The 23419-nt window shown below is 40.3% G+C and overlaps 1 protein-coding gene across 1 annotated transcript in view; it reads left to right on the top strand.

Moving 5' to 3' along the window:
* LOC124136481 (zinc finger C2HC domain-containing protein 1B-like) overlaps positions 1 to 16735 on the top strand; it is a 215535-nt gene extending 198800 nt beyond the window's left edge. Inside the window, exons 7-8 of the mRNA XM_046502404.2 lie at positions 1058 to 1107; positions 11500 to 16735. Coding sequence (XP_046358360.1) covers positions 1058 to 1107; positions 11500 to 11511 — 62 coding nt within the window. The 3' untranslated portion in view covers positions 11512 to 16735. The remainder of the gene's footprint in view (positions 1 to 1057; positions 1108 to 11499) is intronic.
* Positions 16736 to 23419: the final 6684 nt, after the last annotated feature.

Here is a 23419-nt window from a genome sequence, read left to right as displayed (position 1 = left end):
ACATAGTTGGTGATGCTGGTCCATTAAAAAGACACATCAAACAGGCTGTCTTGTTCAAAGACTTGCCTAACATTGATGGTTCCTCACCATCTAGACTGATATTCTATGCAAACTTGGTATGGCGGATGCTGTAGAGGTTGCTGTGTGGGACCTTTGCCATTGGTGACAAACCTGGATGTAACAGTCCAAGGCCATGGTTGGGGCACATGAAGCCACACTGGATTTGGAAAAGTAACATGTTGTCCCTTGGAGTTGGTAATGATTCCATGCACCCTTGGGACAGAAACCTATGATTGTGGGTTTGAATCCCAGTTCGCCATGATTATGTTTCTAGGTTTGTTAGTACCATACCTGTGGATGTGGGTTTCAGCGGAGTGGTAAATGTCTGAGACCTGCATCACTTCGGGCTTTCCTCCAACATTAAGCTGATACGCTGTGATATAACTGGAATACTGTTAAAAGCTGCGTTAAACCCAACTCACTCACTCACTCACTATGATGCTTGGGGATGCATGAAACGCCCTGGCAATGGCCAACCTGGATTCACCTGTTTTAAGGCACCCAATTTTTTTCCTCCTACTTCCCTCAGATGCAGCATGTGTTTGCTGTTGTATAGTCACCTAGATAAAATAGACAGGTAAACAAAAACTATGTATTTTTATGCTTTTATAGGCCTTGTGTTCATGTTTCACATGCAGATTGCACACAGGCAATGATTACGTTGTTAGTGTTTTACAAGTGAATAGTGGATTTGCAAATTTGTGATGAAAGTGCATGCACTTAGCAGTTTTCTGAAAGATGGCAGAATGTACATAATCGAGTGGTGTGGATCAGACATTCCAGTGATTGATATTATGAACAGTCACCCAATTTGTTGTTGACATGCCATCTACCAAATCACAGAACCTGTCCAAAATTAGTCACCTCTCACGACAAGCAATGGGGTGCTAGGGACAACATTCTACCTCATGTGAGAATCCTCTACCAGTATATAATTACCTGCAAAATATAGTTGATTACAAATCTGATAGCAACCATGTTATTGTGTGCACTACAGGCAGCCGAGGTGTTGGAAGGTCTGTTGCAAGCAAGGGACGAACTAACCAGGTAAGTTTCTGCTAGCTGTTAGTTATATTTACGTGATAAAATGATTATTTTTCTTGAACATTGCTGTGGCTTACATATTGCCGATATGACCTTAAATATTAACTCACTCATGCACTTGAACATTGCAAAACCAATATGATATTGTTTCTTTGTAGTATTCAGAAACCAAATGATTAGCACCAAGTCACTTACTTACTGCAAAGCAAAAAAGTTAGATTTTACACAATTTTGCCCAAAAATAATTTTGTTGTACCTAATAATAAAAGTGCAAACGGGAACATATGCTACAAGTCAAAATAAGGAATTACATCGGACATAATTTTTGTCACTGATGCATCAAATTTGGAATCTTTATACTTAGATCTAAATACAATGATAAAAACGACACATGCATGTGCCTTTTGAATAAGAATGTTCCTTAATTCACAAACAATATGTATCTTAATTGAGGGAACATAATACTATAGCATTAATACAACCTCTTTACTTATGTAGACTTATTTCCCTGTTGGAAATTTAGGCAAATCTTGTTGTCAACCCGCAGTCGTTCATCCATAGCACACTGACAGCCCATACAAATGTCACTCACTTCGTCAGATACTCGCATTTCCTTGTTAACCCATCCAGACAGGACATGTTTTTTCTTCTTGTTTAAGAACTGTCTGATAGACTTTGAAGAGTGCCATTTCCTATCACTGCAGTAGTAAGTACAGCGGGAGTTCTGGGCCACCATGTGCTTGATTAGGTCCATACACTGAAAATGCTTCCATATAGGTCTTATACATCAGTGAGTGAGTGAGTTTGATTTTACGCCGCTTTTAGCAATGTTCCAGCAATATCACGGCGGGGGACACCAGAAATGGGCTTCACACATTGTACCCATGTCAGGAATCGAACCCTGGTCTTCGGCGTGACGAGCGAACGCTTTAACCACTAGGCTAACCGACCGCCCGTATACATCAGTATCTGTTCATATATATATAGCCTTCTCATCATGGACTAGTGGTCTTGGGGTAGTGTTTGCTCGTCACGGCGAAGACCTGAGTTCAATTCCCCACATGGGTACAATGTGTGAAGCCCATTTCGGATGTTCCCCACGTGATATTGTGGGAATATTGCTAAAAGCCGCTTTGGACTATAAACAAACACTCACTCACTCACTTGTCATGGACTATGCCCCAGTGGGCCGCTAACATTAAATTTTGCTCAATCTTGTTTACACATCCTATCTTGATTAAATTTAGTGAATATGCTTACTATATTTTTGGTTAAGAATACACTATACACTTGAATCAACTGTTGTGTTCAGAAAGTTCAAAACAAAACAACAAAGCTCCACTCTTATTTACTACATTATGAGGATTTCTGCCCAGAGATATAAGTAAAGTATACATAGCTACAACATTGTTTTGTCAGATTAGCAGAAGCAACAATAATCAATGGAAAATGTGACTCAAATATTGGCAAATAGAACTTCCTGTTTTCAGAAAGAACTCTTAAAACTCTAAAAAAATCGAGGTCTAAATCTAGAATAAAGTCTTCAATGTGTTACAGCATCAGGTTGCTTGTTGGCTAGGTATATAATAGGTATATTCCCAATTCTCATCAAAAGCAATTCAAAGTTTCATCATTTTCTAGTTGGTCTTGCCCACATTTAGTATAGTCAGGTGACATGTTGATATGTTGAATATGTCCACAGAGGAATGAGTTGAAATTATCTGTTGACTATGTTACTGTTGACCACACTCACGTTTTTTCCAAATACGTTTACGACTTGTCACAAAGTGGAACAAGCATGTTACAATTCAAAACAAATATAAAATTATTTGGAACATAACCCTGCTTGTTCAGAATAAATAGTTTGATAAGTCACATTTTGTTGTTTTGAATACAATGACTTGTGGCACTTCTTTTCCCTGCACAGAAATCAAACAAAAATGTGAAATGCATCTTGTCAGTATCTTTAGAGTTGTAACAATAAACAAAACAGGCTATAATATTGTATGTTAAAGTTAGAATTAGAATGGGAATAAACCTACTGCTATCCCCGAAAGTTGCCTTTGTATGCTAATACTGTGTTCCTTCGTTATTGCGCTCTTCAATATGGCGCTAACTCGGTTATAGCGCACAGTAAAGCATGGCTCCCAAAATTTACTTAATAAACTCAATTTTTCCAATGACACGATATTTACCCCATCTAAAAAAAATCAGCTGATCACCAGTATCACATAACACTGGAAACACCTGTCAACAAACCCAAACTGAAGTACGCTATTTAATCCCATTATGATACAATCTGGTTATAAAAAGGTGTTCATTGTTTATCTGGACTTTTGTTTTAAATATATTTTGCAAAATTTCATTCAATAATGTTTGCACTAGTTTCAGCGAAGCAATCAGTAGATCGCACAACTCACCATTATTGACAGCAACCGCTGTCAGACTACCGTAATTTGACGCCTTGAAACAAAGTTTCGTTGCAAAAGAATGGGTACAAATATCATAAATGCCATACTTTGACTCCTTAAAAGTCATATTTGAGGCAGCTTGACCACCGGTATTCAATGTCAACATAACGTTTTCGCAATCGAAATACATGAAGAATGGTAAAGTGGCAAGGGTGACCAGTCAAATTGCTCCATACGTAAAAATATCCTGCAATAGCAATCTCCTGTACCAAAGCGCTACGCTTATGGGTCTTATAATTTTAAAAATACGAGCGGTGTTCAATAAGTTTTGCAACTTGGGCATTTGTGTTTACACAATCAATGTCAACCTGTGGCAGGTGTGACACTTGTCATAACATCAGGTTGACACGTGTCATAAAGAATTGCAAAAATCAATTCGCAGAAACGCTGTGGGATGTTAACACGTGGTATTCTACTTTTGCATGACAACGCTTCGGTTCACAAGTCAAGAATTGCATAGGCCGCCATATGTGAATGTGGATTCGAACAGTTAAATCACCCACCCTACAGCCCAGACTTAGCCAGCCCCCAGTGACTTTTTCCTGTTTCGGCAAATGAAATCTGCCCTACGTGGAAGACACTTCCAGGATCACGAGGACATAAGGCTGCCATAGAGATGTGGTTAGAGGGCCAATCAGCGGATTTCTATAAAAGTGGTATTAAAAGCTTGAAGGACAAATGGAATAAGTGTATCGAGGTGAATGGAGATTATATTGAAAAATAAAAGTGCAAAAAATATTCTGCAACTTTGTCTCATATTGAAGTTGCAAAACTTATTGAACGCCCCTCGTAAATAGTGAAAGCTGCAACTAAAATAACATGATATTGGAAAATATTATTCTTGATGAAATAATAATTTCAGATACAATTTCTTCCGACCATTGCATCAAAATTCTTTGAAGTTGTGTCATTGGGTACAGGTGGAGGACATCACAGCCGAGACATCGGCTTCCTCACCAGCTCCTCCCACTCCAGTTGATCAACCATCTCCTGCATTCTCCATGAGTCTAATTCAACAACATTTTAGTGAACAGCAGAAGATGATGAAGAATATCTTTGAAGTCCGCCAAGACGGACGAAGAACTGGAGAATATGAAGAGTGCAAATGAGACAGCTCTGGCGAAGATAAGTCTCCCGGTCACGAGACCACATGGGGGACTGCCATCTGTCAATGCACACAGCTGTAGGGCCTACCCCAGTCGACTGTACCGACCAGCCAGCTGAGCAGTACGGTCAGCCATCCAACCAGCCCTGTATAAGCCAGCAGACTTTTCCCTACTGTGAGACAATACTGTACGGGCCAAGGACCAGCCATCCACCCACGGCAATCCAGCTGACTGACCAACTGTCCAGCCAGCAGACTGTTAGGACACGGTATGGCTACAGCATGGACTCCGTACCGACCGTCCAGCTGCTCAACTTACCGTATGATCTCCAACCAAGCCAGCCACATCGACCAACCAACTGTTCAGCTTCAGGAAGAAGGAACCGATTTCCACTGTATGCCACGTTCCCCCTTTAACTTAGATGAGTTCACAGAAAAAATAACTAATTCCATATCTGTAATGATTGACAAACGTATGCAATCAATGTCTCATGAAATCTCATATCTAAAATAATCCGTCGCACAACCCGAGATTCAAAAGATATCTAAGGCTGAATATGACAGGGCATCCTCGCGCAGCAGACACGCGCAGCAGACACGCGCACAGTCATGCTGAATCAGATTATTATGAGGACTGAGATAGAGCAAGAATTCAGCCACTATAGGTATCGTTATTTCCCCGTTTAACTGCTTTCTCATTCTTGCCTCGACAAACTTGTCCCATCTGTTATTGTATAGGGCAGATGATGCTGGTCTCAATGAGCTTGCCACTCTTCGTGCAGCTGATTTAGAGTAACCGGCGGCTTGCATTTTATTCGAGATAACTTCCAAGCGTGAAGATGGAGGTTGTCGAGGCGGACGTAAAATATGTCCGTTTTTGGTTGTCTCAATAGGTCGTGACATACTGGGAGTTTCAGAGGTTCTTCCACTAGGAGTTGTAGTAACCTTGGAAACCAAGCCCTGTTCGGCCATGCCGGGGCTATGAGGATTATGACACAGTTTGTTTCCTCTGTTTTCTTCAGTACTCTGTCTAGGAGAGCCCATGGGCGAAAGGCGTACGCAAATATTACCTCCCATTCCATGGATAGAGTGTCGACCTGGAGAGCTAACGGGTCTGGTACGGGGCTAGCTGACATAGACTGGTAGTTTGTTGTTAAGACATGTGGCGAATAGATCTAGGTTTGGAGTATCCCATAGGTGGGTTATCCACTTGAATACTTCGGGATGTAGTGACCATTCCGTGGGATACCATCTTGTTTTTCTGGGATAGGTAATCTGCAAGGATATTTAGCTTGCCCGGTATATGTCTCACTTCGATTCTGCAACTCACTGAGTCTACCAAGGCATATAAGCGTGTAACCTCCTTCAGTAAAGGCTGAGACTTTGTGCCCCCTTGATGCTGTATGTAAGCGACCACGGTCGAGTTGTCTGTAGCGATCTTCACTGACGAGTGGTGTAAACGATCTTGCCATGCTTCTAAGGCTAGATATATCGCTCTCATTTCTAGACAATTGATGTGTAACTCTTTCTCTTGGGAGGACCATTTTCCCTGTATGGTAACATCGTCCATATGGACAGATAACTCACATTTTGAGAGAGGGCAATAGTAATCAATATAATGTATTGCCTTGCTATCATGGTTATTTGATTAACTATTGAATGACTTGTGACACTATAACACTATAACTTTTTTATGTTTATGATAGACATTTTATTTTTTTTATGAGGGTGGGGTCTTTTTTGTGTGTCTTTCTTGTTAATTTCTGTCATCTTAACTTCCATACAGTCATCCTGTACATGTGGTAGAGAGTAAAATTTTAGTGCAATTTCACATTTAATATACAAACTAATTTTGTTAATTACACAACAATTTATGCACATGCTTTCTACATTGCATAACACCCAATTGTCACCTTCATAAAAAAAATGTAAAAAATATTTCTACTTATAACTAACAAGTTTCTTGATGTAAAATTATTTATTTAATTAAAGGAATAAATATGAACAAATATGATGCATATTAGATTTTAAGTGGCTGGTTTATTAAGTACTATAATTACTATAAAAGTAAATAAATACAATTTACTAAAATAAATTTCACGTTTATATAATTATACCAAGCGTAGATTTTCCAAATTTCATCCTCAAAATCTTGTCTAATTTAATGTCTATTCAAACTGTCAAAGGCACGGCTTTCATGACACTGCTCATGCTGTCAGGTAACAGACTAACATGTTAAGTTGAGTAATTTGGCCTACCTATTAGTAGTTGCATCTTCATAAATAATCTTACATCACAGAAACAAGTAACACATCCTACATAATCATAAAACACTGTCCACTGAGAATATGAATATATGTCGATAGTGCCGCACTGGTTGTCAAACTTATTTTAAGGGTAAAAGAAAAGAACACATACCTTAACGAATGGTCCAATGGTTGTCAGTTGTCAGTCAGGAACCAACGTCGCCGCCTTTTCATCGCGATATCTACGACATGAGAGGTGGAAGTCAGTCGCAACAGGATTGCCCTATGGCTTCGCGCCATCATTCTTCAGGCCTATGAGGCTGCTGTACTGTATCCTCTGAGGGCCAACAACGCCCATTAGATTCAGGCGGTCGCCTCTACCATGGCGCTTCACAGTAATTGCTCCATCCACACAATTGTGGAAGGCTGCTTCTGGTGCTTAGACAAAGTCTTTGCCAGTCACTACTTGCGAGACGTTGTGCCAGAAGACGTGGAAGGAGTCCACAGTTTTTGCCCTTTGGTGGTTGCTTAGCTGGTCACTGCCACAAGACGCCATTGATGCTTCTACATGTCCAGAGCCAACCTTTTGACCTCTCTGGTGCGTGTCACCCCAGACTGCATGCATTGGCTCAGTACGTCAGTTTAAGACTTTAACTGGGTTTAATTTCTATAACTGCAATGATACCAAGACATCATGCACACCTGCACACCTGCAAACAGGAATGGTCACTAGATGCCAGACATCACTGTTACTGATTGGTTGGAGTCTATGGAGAGTTTGCTTAAGATTACATCTGAAGGTATGCCCTCCACTGTGCCGTCAGATAAAGATGCATTAAGGAGTAATGCAGGATAAGTTAAAACATCTTTTAAAATCCTACATATTTTTTATATTTGTATACTTATCCTGCATTACTTTGTCTAAAGTGGCCCACCCAGTAATGTGATATAGGCTGTGTGATAGGGTTAGCCACACAACCAGTTGGAACAACTTCTTCTACAAGAACTCACATAGCTCAGGGTTCGAAATTAAATTTCTTTCAAGTGTGCTAATGGGCACAGTTATGCCAAATTAAGTGTGCCATCACATCAGAAAATTCAAACACACATCACTCTGGTTACTCATTATCTTTGAATCTTAGTTAATACCAATTATAATAGTCCAAAGATTTATGAGCTACTGGTAGTAGCTGTGCACTTATCTGTTACAGTTGTAGCTGTTCTGGGTCCATAGGGCCCTGGCCCTCTTCACCCCTGTATGCCATAGGCAATGGCTGCCTTTGGGTCATATAATCTTCCTTTAAGGGAACTTTGCACTGAGCCACAGTCATCAACTTTAACAGCCTCTGGGATTTCAGCCTATCTGCTTGTTAAACATCTTTGCTACTACATGCTATACACCATTTGAAAGGTCTAATCCTACTGTTTATACATATAAAAGTTATGCTTTTCACACTATTTAAATAATGCATTTACAACTTAAGTAAGTTTGTTGTAAATTAAAAAAATAAGCTAAGGCTAAAAATAAATATTGTTGGTTCTCAGGCACAGCCGCATCATCACAAAGTACGCCACACATTTTGTTTTTATTTCCATTTTCAATACCAAAACAATCCTTAACCCTTTCCATGCGCACTGCTTTACTGCGCAGCTCGTGTGTTATGTTCGTGGCGGCAATTCAAGTTTGTGTGCTTGTTTTGCTGTTTGCAAATTTGGTCAATGAAAACATGAAATTTCCAATAAAACATCACCAGACATGATGATTTACAAATTCAATAGTATTTGGGTACTGTATGCAGGACAATGTTTCATACGCAATGGTTAAGATTTACAATTACATGTGTATTTGTCTCGTAAAATAAGTGGGAAATGCTAATTTATATACCCTGTCTGTAAAGCGAATCGGAATAAAGCACTAAATTTGCAATAAAAACGTGTCTGTCCTCTGCAGAAAAAATAACATTGTATCCCTTCAGCAAATTCAGAAAAATGAACAGATTATAACAATTAATCAAAGACATTTCTACAATATAAATATATATATATATCTACGTCTTTGAATTAATTAAACTTGGCCAATACAAATGAAATTTGAGATAAAACATCACTAGACATGATGATTTACCGATTAAATTGTATTTCCTGTTCTGATTGGCTTTGTTTTATATGTTTAGATTAGGATGACCGTGTGTCTTGTCTCGCAAACTAAGCCGGAAGAAGCAATCAGCTGTACACATGTTTCTCGGAATCTACCGGTGATTCGGTAAAAAATTACCCACTAAAATAACTTTAAAGAATTTTTACCCAATGAGCGGAAGAAATGTATCTGAACTATTATTTTATCAGGAATAATTTATTCCAATATCATGTAAGTTGTAGCTTTACTATATACATGTGAAATAAATTAACAACCATAAGCGTCGCACATTGGTACAGCTGATCGCTATTGCCGAATATTTTTTGGTATGGAAGAATTTGACACATCACCATCAATGCTCCCGCCGCCGCGGGACAAATATGACTTTCAGTGATTCAATGTATGGCATTTAGGATATATATATCCATTCTCTATCCACTAAAGTTCATTTCAAGGCGCCAATAGCGCTAATATGGCCATGGTTGCTGTAAATAACAGTGAGTTATGTGATCTTCCGATCACTTCACATACAATTTCGCTAAAATGAATCGAAACAATATTGAATGAAATTTTGGATAAATTAATAAAATAGATTACAAATATAAATCCAGAAATATTATGAACTCTTTTTACAACCAGACAGTGTAATTACATGATTAATTTGCGTACTTCAGCAAGGATTTGCTGACATGGTATTTCTAGTGTTGCGTGCTCACAGTAATGTGTTTGTGTTGGGGAAAAGAAAAATTAAAAAAATAACCCTTCAACCCTGTGTATAAGACGACCCCCACCCCCCTTTGAAAGCCTCCTAATTTCAGTTATGAAAAAATCGCCTTTAACACAGCGATATACGGATTTGGATTTTTCATAGTTTGTACACACACAACCCCCCCCCCCCCCCCCCCAGAAAAAAGCCGCTCACCCGCACGATATTTTTTAAAAAGCTATTGCCTGAAAACCAATTCTTCTTTTTTTCAGCCTAACACATTCATAACATCCAGATTAAGGACCGAGGAAGCAAAAATTTGACCTATGTCTTTTTTTATTTTCATTGTTTACGTAATCGGAAAATTATTTTAAAAAGAATTATGAATAATATCTGTCATCATTTTCCTGATAACAGTGTCTGTCCACTCAGTAACATGAAGAAATACCTCTGTTTTCGAAGCATCGTATGAATAACATGTGCGTCGAAGACTGCCATGTGACACACCATCAGAAAGCTTATTTTATCATCTACACGATAGTAACCTCACCTAGAGTCTATTTGTAACATGCCATGTTATTGGATAAAAAAATTATTCCTAATGATGCTTTCTGGGCGAAATCTGCTACAAGATTTGCTTGACAGGCCTTTATTTTGCTCTTTGACATGTTCGATGTTGACCCGTTGACGAAGTGTCCGAGAATTTTATTTTCAATAACATTGTGGAAAATAGATCTAGTGAATACTCTTTTAATTTATGGATAAATAATGACAAATTGAAATGGAATACGTATTTTAGACATTGTGAAATGTGATAAGATTTAATAAATGATTGATATGACAGGTAGGTTCATAAAATTATATACTATTTTGACGTGACTACAGCTTTGCTGGTCTATTGGCCTGCGGTGTCTGAGGACTCGAGGCTTCTTGGCCGGTGTACCGGCCTACAGTGTTGAAAGAGTTAAATCGTGTTGATCATCATTTTCCAAAAAGTAAATTCAATTTGTTTTCGCACCTATTTCTAAACATTATTTTTACATACGAGTCATAATTATCAACAGAAAAACTCGTCAGTCACTTTCATCGATAAATTAAGTGTGCCATAGGGGCATGCAGGTAAGGAATTCACCGTGCCATTACACTACTAATTTTGAATCATGCAGCTTTTTCTCTGTCAAGAACAAGCAGTAAATGCATGATGTATACAAATATAGATTTTTTTTAGGATTTTACTAGTTTTCAGTAGGTACAACTTTTCATTTAGAAGTTGGTTGACACTAATGTTACAATATGTAATATTTTTCTGAATATTTCTATCACAAATCATCCCCCAAGAATCAAAACAGCTAAACAATTACAAAATTGATGTTTTAAGAGTTATGCTCTAAAGGAAACCCTTCCCTTTTTTGGACCTTGTTGCCAGGGAAATGCAAAAGTTCACCGAAATGAACCCAGCTCCAACTTTGTGCCTCAGAAACATAAAGAAGATAACTTTTAAAACTTAACAGTTTTACCATTGCTTACTAGTGGACACAACAAATATCTTTGCTCTGGTATATTCTGGTCATGCATGATGAGGGACCCACCCCCAAACTTTCAACAAAATCAGATAGGCCTGAATGTTTGACAATAAATGCAGCCATTTTCAAGTCATGAACGATGTGTGTAATATATGTTTTATACATGTCTCCATTCTACCATGAATAAACATGTTAATCCTGTTTCAGGGAGGGTGGTAAGCTTTCTAAGAAGACGATGCCTGTCCACATCATGAAGAACCAGAATTCTGTTCTATGAAACCTGTTGTTTTGTATATATATATCCTGATGCCTTGATAGGTTTATATCTAATGAATATTATCAGCCTTAAATAGCATAATTCCTTCAAATACTTCTAGTACATCATAGCCATTAATCCTGTACTTTGTCTGTCATCACACTATAAAATCGTACGATTTCCAACACATGTCCTTTTCACTGCCAGCTATCCTCTAACTTGTTAAGAAAACAGTCTCTCCGTGCCCCAGTGCTTCTAGGCAGCTTCCTGTGTGTCCTGGGATCAACACTGAAAACTTTTATGACACACATGTTTTCAGTAGCGTTATCACACTGTAGTTCATTATGTTTTCTAAACTTAACAGACCATTACTAAATAGTACTAACCTGGTTGATTAGAGGCATAACGTATTGTGGGAGCAAGGACACTCCCCCTCTAGTGTCATCCATCGTCTACTCATGTTCACTGATCGCTGTTGGCTGACTGTGCAGAGAGGCTGTTTGCATGCCAATCAACAGGCAGAGACAAAACATTACCATGTGACCAAGGTTTTCAACCTACCAGTTGGCTGTCAAAGGGAAGTTGCGAAGCAGAATCAGCTCCGATCGACAAGTTTCAGGCATGACCCAGTGAATACGAAGAGCTGTCACCCCACAGGCTTGAGTGACCAGAGTTTGCAGAAACAGCACCTTCTTCCATCAAGTACCATACTCTGCTGTGGCCTAGCTACACAGAGCAGGTCGTTAAACAGGCTAATGAGAGCATCAGCAGGTTAAGTTTGATGACAAATTGCTGATACATTTGATGTAGAAGTGCACAAACAAGATGCACTCGTTGCTCTCAGAGCTCCCTTCCACTGATGATGATGATTACTACAAGCTTGTAATATCAAGTGTCCAAGTTTAAAGATACGGGAGTAGCTAACAGAGAAATGATCGAGGTTGGCTCATACATCAACTGGTTTACGTCAGGATTGCGCCACTTCTTACAACATCTTCATCAGAACTATGACATGCTAGGAGATATGCTCATTAATATGATATTTGGTGAAGTAAGCTTTGTCCACAGTGCTTTGAAGAGCATTATGAAGATGCAAGATATTCTATCTGCCCAAATGTGGATGATGCTGATACCACAGGGGAACATCTCCTTGCAATGGACTGTACATGTATATAAGAGCCTACCAAGAAGTCTGTCTCATCATTTCGCCGGTCTTCTTCAACCAGGAACTTCCAAGGTGGTAGAAGAAGTTTGACAGGATACAGCGGAAAGATTACAGGTTTCAAACATCAACCTTGCTACAAAGGCACATAAGCAACCAACAAGTTGTCAAGGCAACATTGCGATCATTCCAGAGGAGACACTTTACATTAAGAAGGGTTTCTTTTCTATCCCCTTCATGAAAGTAGAGATCGTCTCACCCCTTCTCTACTCTTGAAATCAATAAAGTCATAGAAGGGGAGGCAGGCCTGTCAAAGCAGCACAAGTTCAATGAAACTATATCGACCTGACTTTGATTATAGATCTCAATTATCAACTACTATCTCTTCTAGACAAGGGAGCAATTTGTGCACTGAAGTTCTCAGATATCCCGACAGGGTTTTATTCCTGTCTTCCTAGTGCTAAAAAACAATATGTCAGACATGCCTATGATAATAGACTTGAAAGTTCCTCAACAAAGACTACCTCGTTTGTCTGCCCAAGTTCAGTAATGAAGGTAAGAACCACTCTCAGAATGGAAGACTGGTTAATCACCTTCAGGACTCATATCTTCATATACCCATTCATCTGTGTTGCTTAAAGTATCATTGTTTCACAGTCAACACACAGAGGTACGAGTCTCAAATTCTCCAATTTGGTAGCACCATGGTTCACAAGGATAACTACCCCAAGTGGAAATGCTATGATCATATCTTCTGGGGAGTACGCGATCTGATCTAAATGGGTTCTGATGGTTGGTGTAAAGGGATGGTGGCACCAAGTCGTTAAAGAGGTCTGGGGTCAAATTCAAAATATGTCACTAAAATGCATTAAAACCATCTCTGTTGGCCAGACATGCATGAAATGTTGGAGGCGTGCTCCTGATGAGTCGACCAATGTCAGCTTTACTCATGTTGTTCCACCCATCAGTGGATTTTGATGTTGACATACACGTCTGCCAATGACATCCCAGATGTGTTCAATGGAGAAAGGTCAGGACTGAGTGCTGGCCATGGAATAACCTTTATGTTTTGCTGTAGGAAGAACTGGGTCACAATCCTGACACAATGAGCATGTGCATTATGATCTTGAAAGTCATTGTGATACCACCCCACACCATAATGGACCCGCCCCCAAAACCATAATGCTGTATAATGTTAACGTCCATAAAATGCTCATTTGGTCGTCTCTAAACTAAATTCCTTTGGTCATGGAACCTTGATTTGTCAGAATATATGACATAAACCCAACATTGATTATCCAGTACTGACGTACCCTACATTTCTGACGCCTCTGATTCAAATGATGTGCAGTAAGTTGTGGGATGACACATGGACTTTTCATCTCCTGCAAAATGTATTCAGACAGAAGGCCTTCATGATGCCCACAATATTTAGGATGACTGAAGACCACTATATCTGACAGCTACCGCCATGCACAGCTCTCCATGCCAGTCTTTGGTAACTGAGATAAGAGATAAGAGCCTCATCAACCAATTTACTGTTGTGAAAATTGGTCTCAGTTGAACAAGCCATTCACAAATCTTTACTTGCATGATATTCAACCAGATCTTGAAGGGCTATATTCCCTGTGGCCTTTTGTGGCTGCTCAGGTGACAGTTTGATAGTAGCTCAGATCACCTTTCTTTCTGAGAAAAAAGTAGCGGGTGGGGTGGAGTGTTTGGGTTTTGGGCGTGCCGGAGAATCCAGCAACTACAAGCTTGGCTGGTAGGTTAGCCTTTTGATCATTTGTCAGCTTGTAGTGGGACAGATCATAGGTTAACAGCAGGACTCACATTAGAAGCCCTGGAGGTGATCTACGGTCCATTAGAAGTGATGGCAGTACTAAGCGTTGTCATGGCCAGATGTGACTGCAACTTAACCGGAAGTGACATCATAAAAAGGAAGTGATGTCAGGAAACCAGAAGTGACATCATAGGAACCTGAGGAGATCATCCACAGAAATGGAGGTGATGTCATTTGACCCAGAAGAGATGTCATATCAGGAGAGGTGACGTAATAGAAGTGGCATTAAAACAGTATTGTCAGTGGAAGTATCAGATATTGTGCATTTTCCCAATGTTTCTATATAGAGAATACTACACTCATTCTCATTAGATACCATTTTTACGAAACAAGGAGACTTTCTATGGTATCTAACCAAGCTAAAGTGAGGTCAGATACCACTGAAAGTTCACAAGTTTCATAAAAAGGGTATCTAACGAGAATGAGTGTGGTATTTTATTTATTACCCGTGTTAAATATATATTTAAGTGTAAATACATAACAATTTTCATTCGTTGACTGAAACTGATACAGACTGAAACCGGTTGCAAAATCTGGTTGCGCATGAATATTGATATATGCTCATATATGGGCATTGTTGACATTTCTATGTATACGCATTAACAACATGCACCTGCAGTTGTGTTGGCAAATATAACAGCACTGATGCTCAAGATCCTTTTGGAAGAATTTCTTCAACTTATGGTAATTCAAGCGCCATGTTGTTAGTACGCAGGACACCTATAAGAAAATTTGAAAAGTACCATTAGCGTTGCGCTTTGAATATTGGACCAACATTCAATCACTCGAACTGCAGGGGTGCCGTCTGTGCATTCAAAATGGTTCGGTTTCCTTGATCTATCAGCTAAATATATATTATGTCCCTTCCATTTTGGAAGAGGGAAATGAGAGTGTTCGCCAAAGACATTCATGTTAACCTTACCACCCTACACTGAAGACGTGAAAAATCAACTAACTCAAGTCTGCTTGCATGTCAGTGACAGCATCGAGCGAAGGGCAAAGTCACCACGGGAATAAGAAAAGACAACAGTGATCTACTCACAGCGTTTTACACTAGTGATAGGGAATGTTATCATTCACATTTGGGATATTTTGGGCCACATTATGAGAAATCAGTCACACTTCTGTGGAATTTTAAAATGATTTGTATCGGAAATGTTCAGTTTGAGTGATCTGGTCGTGTAGTCGTAAACAAACAACGCCCGAAACAGTGCCACAAAATACGCTCTGAATGGGACAGATGGCACAACTGTAGCATCAAACGTAGGTCTAGATATCTGTCCAGATGGTTTGAACTGACTTCATATCACCATGCTTATCCTTTTATGTTAAATCAAAATGAAAGTGGTCGGGCGCGTCTCGCTCATGAGGACTCCCGATCTATTGATTGGTAGTCGTATCATGTACAATGTAAATGGATATAGATCGATTTTATAATGTCTGTAGAAGCTCTATGCATAACTTATATGGAATGTAAACCAAATTTGATGCATGTGACTATCTTGTTGGGTTTTATAAAGTGTTTGTAAATACCTCTCGCTCTCATGAGATTGCTTCATTTCTGCCTTGTTGTTGCAAAATGAATGATGTCTCACGATTTTTTGTGAATGAATAAAGTAGTCCCGGTATGACAGAGGACACGGTTATCCAATCAAAATGAATAACACAAGGTCAACCTTGTACGACACACATGTGACGTAGGGATTTAGTATCTTACCACCTGTATCTTCACCACGTGGGTAATAAGTGTTGATATCTCACTGCTATCTAGGATAGCTCTACCGATCCCTCTTGTGTATACTGGCTAACATGTAATAGAGGTAGGGTATTCGAAGGAATATATTTTAACAATAGTTATTATTGTGAATAATTCTAAGAATACTACCTCCATTACATCAGGAGTAGTCCCGCCCACCTCCCCAAAATATCGGCATTTAGATTGATGTTGGTTATTGGAAAGAAGTCACGATTTCCCAGCTGCGCAGAAGAACTGGGTCACGGAGAGATGCTTTGCCTAACAAGTTTGAGGTTAGTTGACAGTGAAGAGAACATCTGTTGAAAATCTTAAGATTTTATAGTGTGATGACACCAAAATACAGGATTTTTGGCTATAATGTAATAGACGGAGTAATTATTCACAGTATTGTTTGATGTTTTGGATGCAAATAAAATGTGTAATGTCTTTGATTTCATATTTGGAGTTTGCAGAACATAAACATTTGAAACTATTTATGGTTAACATTTCAGAGCTACTTCTAGTCCCATTATCAGATGAAGGAATTCCTGCACATTGATGTATGTAACTGGCTATAAGTTAAGCACTACCCCTTCTCTATTTTCATATGTCCCACACAACCTTGCATCTTTTGGACATATATTACATAAGACACTGATGTCATGTTGATAGATATCAATGTCTAAGATACTTATGTCTGCATGCATATATCATTCAAGTATATCTAATGCCTAAGATACTTATGTCTGCATGCATATTATCATTCAAGTATATCTAATGTCTAAGATACGTATGTCTGCATGCATATTATCATTCAAGTATATCTAATGACTAAGACACTTATGTCTGCATGCATATTATCATTCAAGTATATCTAATGTCTAAGATACTTATGTCTGCATGCATATTATCATTCAAGTATATCTAATGTCTAAGACACATGTCTGCATGCATATTATCATTCAAGTATATCTAATGTCTAAGATACTTATGTCTGCATGCATATTATCATTCAAGTATATCTAATGATGTTTCTGACACAATGAACCTGGGTCATGTCCAGGGTCAAAGTTATCTTCAAGGCCATACCCATAATGATTGATATATGTGATGTATGACATGTGGTGACAAACTTGTCACAACAGTAGAAGTTCACTGTGACCTCACAACCTTACATGCGTTGTGTATGACATATGTTCATTGTTACAATGAGTTGACCCTATTGTTATTAATTTATCTTGTGAATTTTCTTACTATAACAGTAGCTTAAATCTATTAATTGGTGCATGCCATCCTTAAGTTTGGCAAGGTACTTGTATTCAGGTTTTAGTTTCAATAATTATGCAAGCCTCATATTTGCAATATTAAGGTATTATTCTAAATTGGTTCAGATTTTGGTCAATGTACTTAAAGGGACAGTAAAAGGGACAGTGTTTGTGAAACATGCATTAAATAATTTCTGAGTCTGAAGTCACACTTTTAGTTCATGCCCGATTACAATAGGTCTCCACACAGCGAAGCCGACAAAACAAGTGCTGCACAGAATAAACTTCAGTCATGTTTGTTATTAGTGGCAAATTGAAGAGAAAGCTTGTGTGTTTTTCTTATGGATGAGTTACAAAATACTGATTGCCAGCTTGATAACATTAGAAGCCAGTGCATATCAAAGCCTAGATTACAATGTTACATGTGTACAACTCTGTGCAATTTCAGTCTAATCTTGGATATCTCTAACACAGAGTGGAACTCACATGAAAGCACACTGGACTGCTGTCACCAATACAAAATTACTTGCTCTTGCTTCAATCCACCACACCATTTTGGATGGCTGGTTGTTATTATTCCACTAATTCTTACGAAATCTCTACCTCTATTTAATTACATCTCTGCCATAAATCATGTATTTTGGCTTCAGTCACACTAACTAAAAATTTTCAGATTATCAAAAGACGTCTTCTTCACTGTCAATCACACACAATTATTTGTTCCCAAGTAGCATCGTAACCACCCAAGCTATGACGTATGCAATGGCAGCAACTTCACTTTTTACCTTGTGTGCTTCAACACCTATTGTAATGGTAGTGACGATCAAGCACTTGGTAGTAAGTCACATTAATCTAAGATTATTCTAATAGTTTTCTATAACACAGATAATAATAGCCGCTTCTGGAGTGACAATCGCACGCACGTGTGTATTAACTGGTGCTAAACGTTTGTGAGGTTGTAATGGAGTCTCCCTCTACTCCCGGGTGCAAGAAGTGTGGTCGATTCATGATCATGGGAGATCCTCATGTTAACCGCACGAAGTGCAGAGAGACGACTTGCATGTAGATGAGATGTGAGCAGTGCACCAACACTTCTAAGAAGCCTTCATCAAATTAGCCGAGGCTATTACTGAGGCTGAGATGCGCGAAGCGGGCATGAAGAAGGGGGAGGTCGTCACAGCCGGGACACCTGCTTCCCAGCTCCTCCCACTCCAGCTGAACAATCATCAACCGCCGTCATATAGCTGGAATATTGCGGCGTTAAACAACAAACAAACCAACCAACCAACTGAACAATCATCTCCTGCCCTCTCCATGAGTCTAATTCAACAAGTTTTTAGCCAACAGCAGGAGATGATGAAGACAATGTTTGAGGCTCGACTCTCAGCCCTAGACAAAGAATTGGAGAATATGAAGAGTGCAAATCAGATAGCTCCGGCGAAGAAAAGTCTCCCGGTCAAGAGACCACATCGGGGACTGCCATCTGTCACTACAGCGCACACGGCCACCTAAGAAGAAGTTTGTGACCTCCGGGAAGGATTCATTCCAACCAAGTCGGGGGTACGAAAAGTGCTAATCTTCTCAGGAATCTTTTTCAGCCAGACTACAAAAAACGAGGATCCAGAGGAGGGAGGCAGAGGCGAACGCAGATTTTGACTTCCCTGCCACCCTCTCCGATGTTATAGACCCTTTCGACCTGGTTATGTCTATGGTCTGCAATTTACGCTTATTGTCTTTCAACTCTGGGACCAGTTGGAGGGCGCTTCTGTCATGCGCCGAAAATTGGAAGCAAGTTACGCCCGACTGCTTGATTTTAGACGTTGTGGCTCACGGATACAAACTGCACTTCAAGAAACATCCCATCCTGAAATCTCAAGCCGTCGGATGCAGATTTCATCTTGTCAGAGCCAAGCTAGCTGCAGCAGATCAGGAAGATTCCGTCAGGAAGCTACTAAAGAAGCAAGTATAGCCTTCTCTCATACGCTGCTGGATGTAACGGGGCCTGTACGGTAAATATTTTCTTATTCAGCTGAAGGGTTGGTTGGACGATCCCCTGTGGTCAGTGCGGCTGGCTTGGGAGCCATTGGTTGATGGAGATCATACGGTAGGCCATTTGGCTGGACGGTCAGCATGGAGTCCGTGCTGTAACCATATGGTGTTCTAACAGTTGGCTGGCTGTAAGGTAAGGTAGCAGTGGAGTCCGTGCAGTGTCCGTACAGTGTTGTATCACGGTAGGGAAAAGCCGGCAGGCTTGCTATCCCTATGGTAGCGGATTTTCTACTGCATCTACGTCAGGACAATAAATTCCGACATGGGACGAGGTTATAGATTGGCTCTTCACTCTGTACTTGATGGACATGATGGATTATCAATCAGAAACCATCCCATTCTACACAGACTAATGAGATCCTTCCTACAAGAAGATGTTCACACACCTCATATCTTCCCCAAGTGGAATCTATCTGTGGTATTATTGGCACTTTTGTAAATTGCTATTGTTCGATTTTAGTGCCTTTGGATTTGGCAAAAATGTTGTTTGCACTTATACAATGTTTGTTGCTTTGTAGGGTTTTCATGTTTATCTGCCTTCACACAGCTGTGCAGTCTGTGTTTCATGTAACTATGTTGCCTTTGCTTGTCCAAAAGCTGGATTATCTGGTCCAGACTCGATTATTTACAGACCGCCTTCATATAGCTGGAATATTGCTGAGTGCGGCGTTAAACAACAAACCAACCAACCAACCAACCAACCAACCAAAAGAGGTGTTTGGACTGGATGATTTGGTAGCAACAATGTTCTTCCCTCCCTGCACTTGCCGTCTGAGGAAGTCCAGAGCCATCCTCTGTACTAATTGCCCAGACTGTCATGGACAGTACCATGTTTTAACCATCTCACAATTTTCCAGAGTCGGATCATCAAGCAGTTTAAGCAGAGGAACCTGCAGCACTGTGGCACATCTCCATCTGTCTGTCATTTGCATTTGTTTTGCAGGTGACATGTAGCGAAAGCATTGGGTGCTATGGCCTCCTTCCCGGGAGTCCCGTTAAGATCCAGGGTAGAATAGGTCTTCAGCAACTCATGCTTGCCGTAAAAGGCGACTATGCTTGTCGTAAAAGGCGACTAACAGGATCGGGTGGTCAGGCGCGCTGACTTGGTTGATGTATGTCATTGATCCCACATTGCGAGGATCGATGCTCATGATATCAATCACTGGATTGTCTGGTCCAGACTTGATTATTTCAGACCGTTGTCATATAACTGGAATATTGCTGAGTGTGGCATAAAACAACAAACAAACCAACCAACCAACCAACCAACCAACCAACCTTCCCTGGATTTCTCAGACTACTGAGCGTCTATAAGGCTCCTGCTATGCCACCTGGTTCCCTGGTTGTATCATCTGCGGTTGCTGAGGTTCCAGTCCTGTACTTTCTGCTGGATCCGTATTTGCAGTGTTTGTTTGAGACAAGTCTCCCACCTCTTGCAGTTGCATTAGGTACAGCAGTTTTGTCTACGTTTGGGGTGCCTCTACTGCCACCTGTGCTTATTCTGGTGCTTTTTGTCACCCACACAGTGGTGCTTGATGTGCTAGTTTCTCTACTTGAACCTGATGTGGTGTTTGTACTGTCACCTGCATATTATACTCCTCTACCTGCTACTGTGCACTTCCTCAGCTGCTAGCACCTTTGACTGGTGCACATCTACCTCTGCCTGGTGTGGCATCTCCTCATGTTCTTGTGCCTTTTGCACCTCTTCTGTCAGCTGTAGAACCTGCTTTTTTATTTTGGCTGGTTGCATATATCTGGTGTGCCTCAACTACCATGTTCCCAGCTGTATCCACTCTGCCACCTTCGGCTCCACTTGTGCCTGGTGTCCTTTGTTTCAGGATCCATGTTGATGCAGGTATTCTTTGTCCTTACTCTACTGTTCCGTCTGCCTTGTCTTTGTGTCTACCTGGGTTTACGTCGCCTGTTTGCGTGTACCCATTTGGGCAACTGCTGCAGTGTTGGGTAGTGCTTTCTTGTTCACCTGCTACATCGATGAGTGTATCTTTGTCTCTTGAGTTTGTGTAATTTTCGGAGGAGAAAGACATGGATCTGCTTGATATGGCTGGTCATCTACTATAGATTAAAAGACATTGTATGGCTATTATCTATGGTCCATCAAGGACAAGAACCTAATTAGGGTTCAAGGAGCACAATTCCACCTCCTCTTCCACTTGCAGGGGTCACCTTCCACTTTGCGGGTTCATGGTCTGCTGTTTTTGTTTTCCTCACGACAGCTGGACCCTGATACCTCTAAGATACTCAGCTCTTTGGGATCTTCCCACCTGATTATAGGTGAGGTGAAATGGGGTTTAACGTCGCGTCCAAGATTATTGCGCTTATAAAGCGACGTGCATGCACGTGTATGTGTGTGTGTGGCTGCTTGTACTAGTCCTGACTGATGCCGATTTATAGTGCTAGCACACTGAGATACCATGCCGCAGTTTAACATGAATACCCCAATCAGACACAGTATACTGACTCCGAGCCGACCAGTCCTTGTATTAGCCCCTTAATGCCGAGCGCCAGACAGGGTAACAACAAGTACCATCTTTTAACGTCTTTTTGTATGACGCGGCTGGGGATCGAACCCCGGACCTTCCGCTCTCCGGGCGGACGCTCTACCATTAGACCACGGAGGCGGCCAGTGGTGACAGTTTGGAGTTTCCTCAGCCCATTTGGTTTTTTTCCCAAATTATCAGCCCAATTCTTACATTGATGAGTGCTTTCTATCTCAAGTTAAGGATCCTCCGTCTCCATGTAAATTTCCAAGGGTCTTCCTCTTGTGCAGTGTTTACAGATCATCGGGATCCAATTTCACACAGCCAAGAATAGCCTCTCAGTTTGTCTTGACTAGAGATTAGAATTCAGTCCATATGTGGTATCTCAGGCCTTATCTGGAGACCTGTCAGTTCATCCGTGGTAAGTACCTTTGCTGGTAGAGGTTCTTCATGACTTAGGGAGCCAGCAACGACCAGTAATGGATATACACAGAGGCTAACCTTTCTCCCAATGATGGTTTATATGGTTTCCTGTTAAGATTCAGGCAGTAGAGCTGCTACCAGGTGCCTCATTGTATCTTGAATCAGAGAATCACTAGTGAGTGATCCGATGGAGCAATAAAGTTGTGAGGGATGATTAATGTCAGGGTTTTATTCCAGTTTCATATAAGTCATCCTCTTGGCTGCCCAAAGTTTTTTCCACACCTGCTATGATGTCATTGTTTGAGTCGAAAGGGTTACAGATTGTTATCTTCATGTTTGGGAACAGGTGGAAATGTCATTGAGCTAGAGCAGGAGAATAAGGTTTATGTTGAAGGAGTTCAGAGCCACACATTTGGAGTGTAGATTTGGCAACAACAGATTTGTACACTTGTTGTCCTGATTGAAGTGCACATTTTTTCTCAGCTTCACACTCCTCTTTGTCTATATTTCATTCTGTAATCCATCAAAAGTACAGCATGAATGTTAGGTCTTTCTCGAAGATGATGCCATGATGACACTTTGGCATCCCAAAACATGGAGGCCATGAGCCTTTTTTAGTCAGATGAGTTTTGGATCAGATGTCAGAAGCTTTTGGACCCAAAGAGCCGATACTTTGTTCATTGACAAAGTTTCTGTTATAATGAATTGAACTCTGTAATGGAAAATGCCTACTGAACTAGCAATATGACACCAGTCATTTGCTGGTCAGTACTCAAATATTCATGGATGACTGTTGGTGTTAAGCACTTTTACTGCAAGCAAATTGTCACAGCAAAACAATTTGCTCAGTTGACTAAAGTTTTTGTGAATTTAGCTCTATGACATCATGTAATGTC

This window comes from Haliotis rufescens, unplaced genomic scaffold, assembly GCF_023055435.1.
Source record: "Haliotis rufescens isolate VD_foot unplaced genomic scaffold, xgHalRufe1.0.p SCAF_1, whole genome shotgun sequence".
Classification (NCBI taxonomy): Eukaryota; Metazoa; Mollusca; class Gastropoda; order Lepetellida; family Haliotidae; genus Haliotis; species Haliotis rufescens.
Note: the sequence above shows the minus strand (reverse complement) of the source record. Positions and strands in the feature narration are given on the sequence as shown.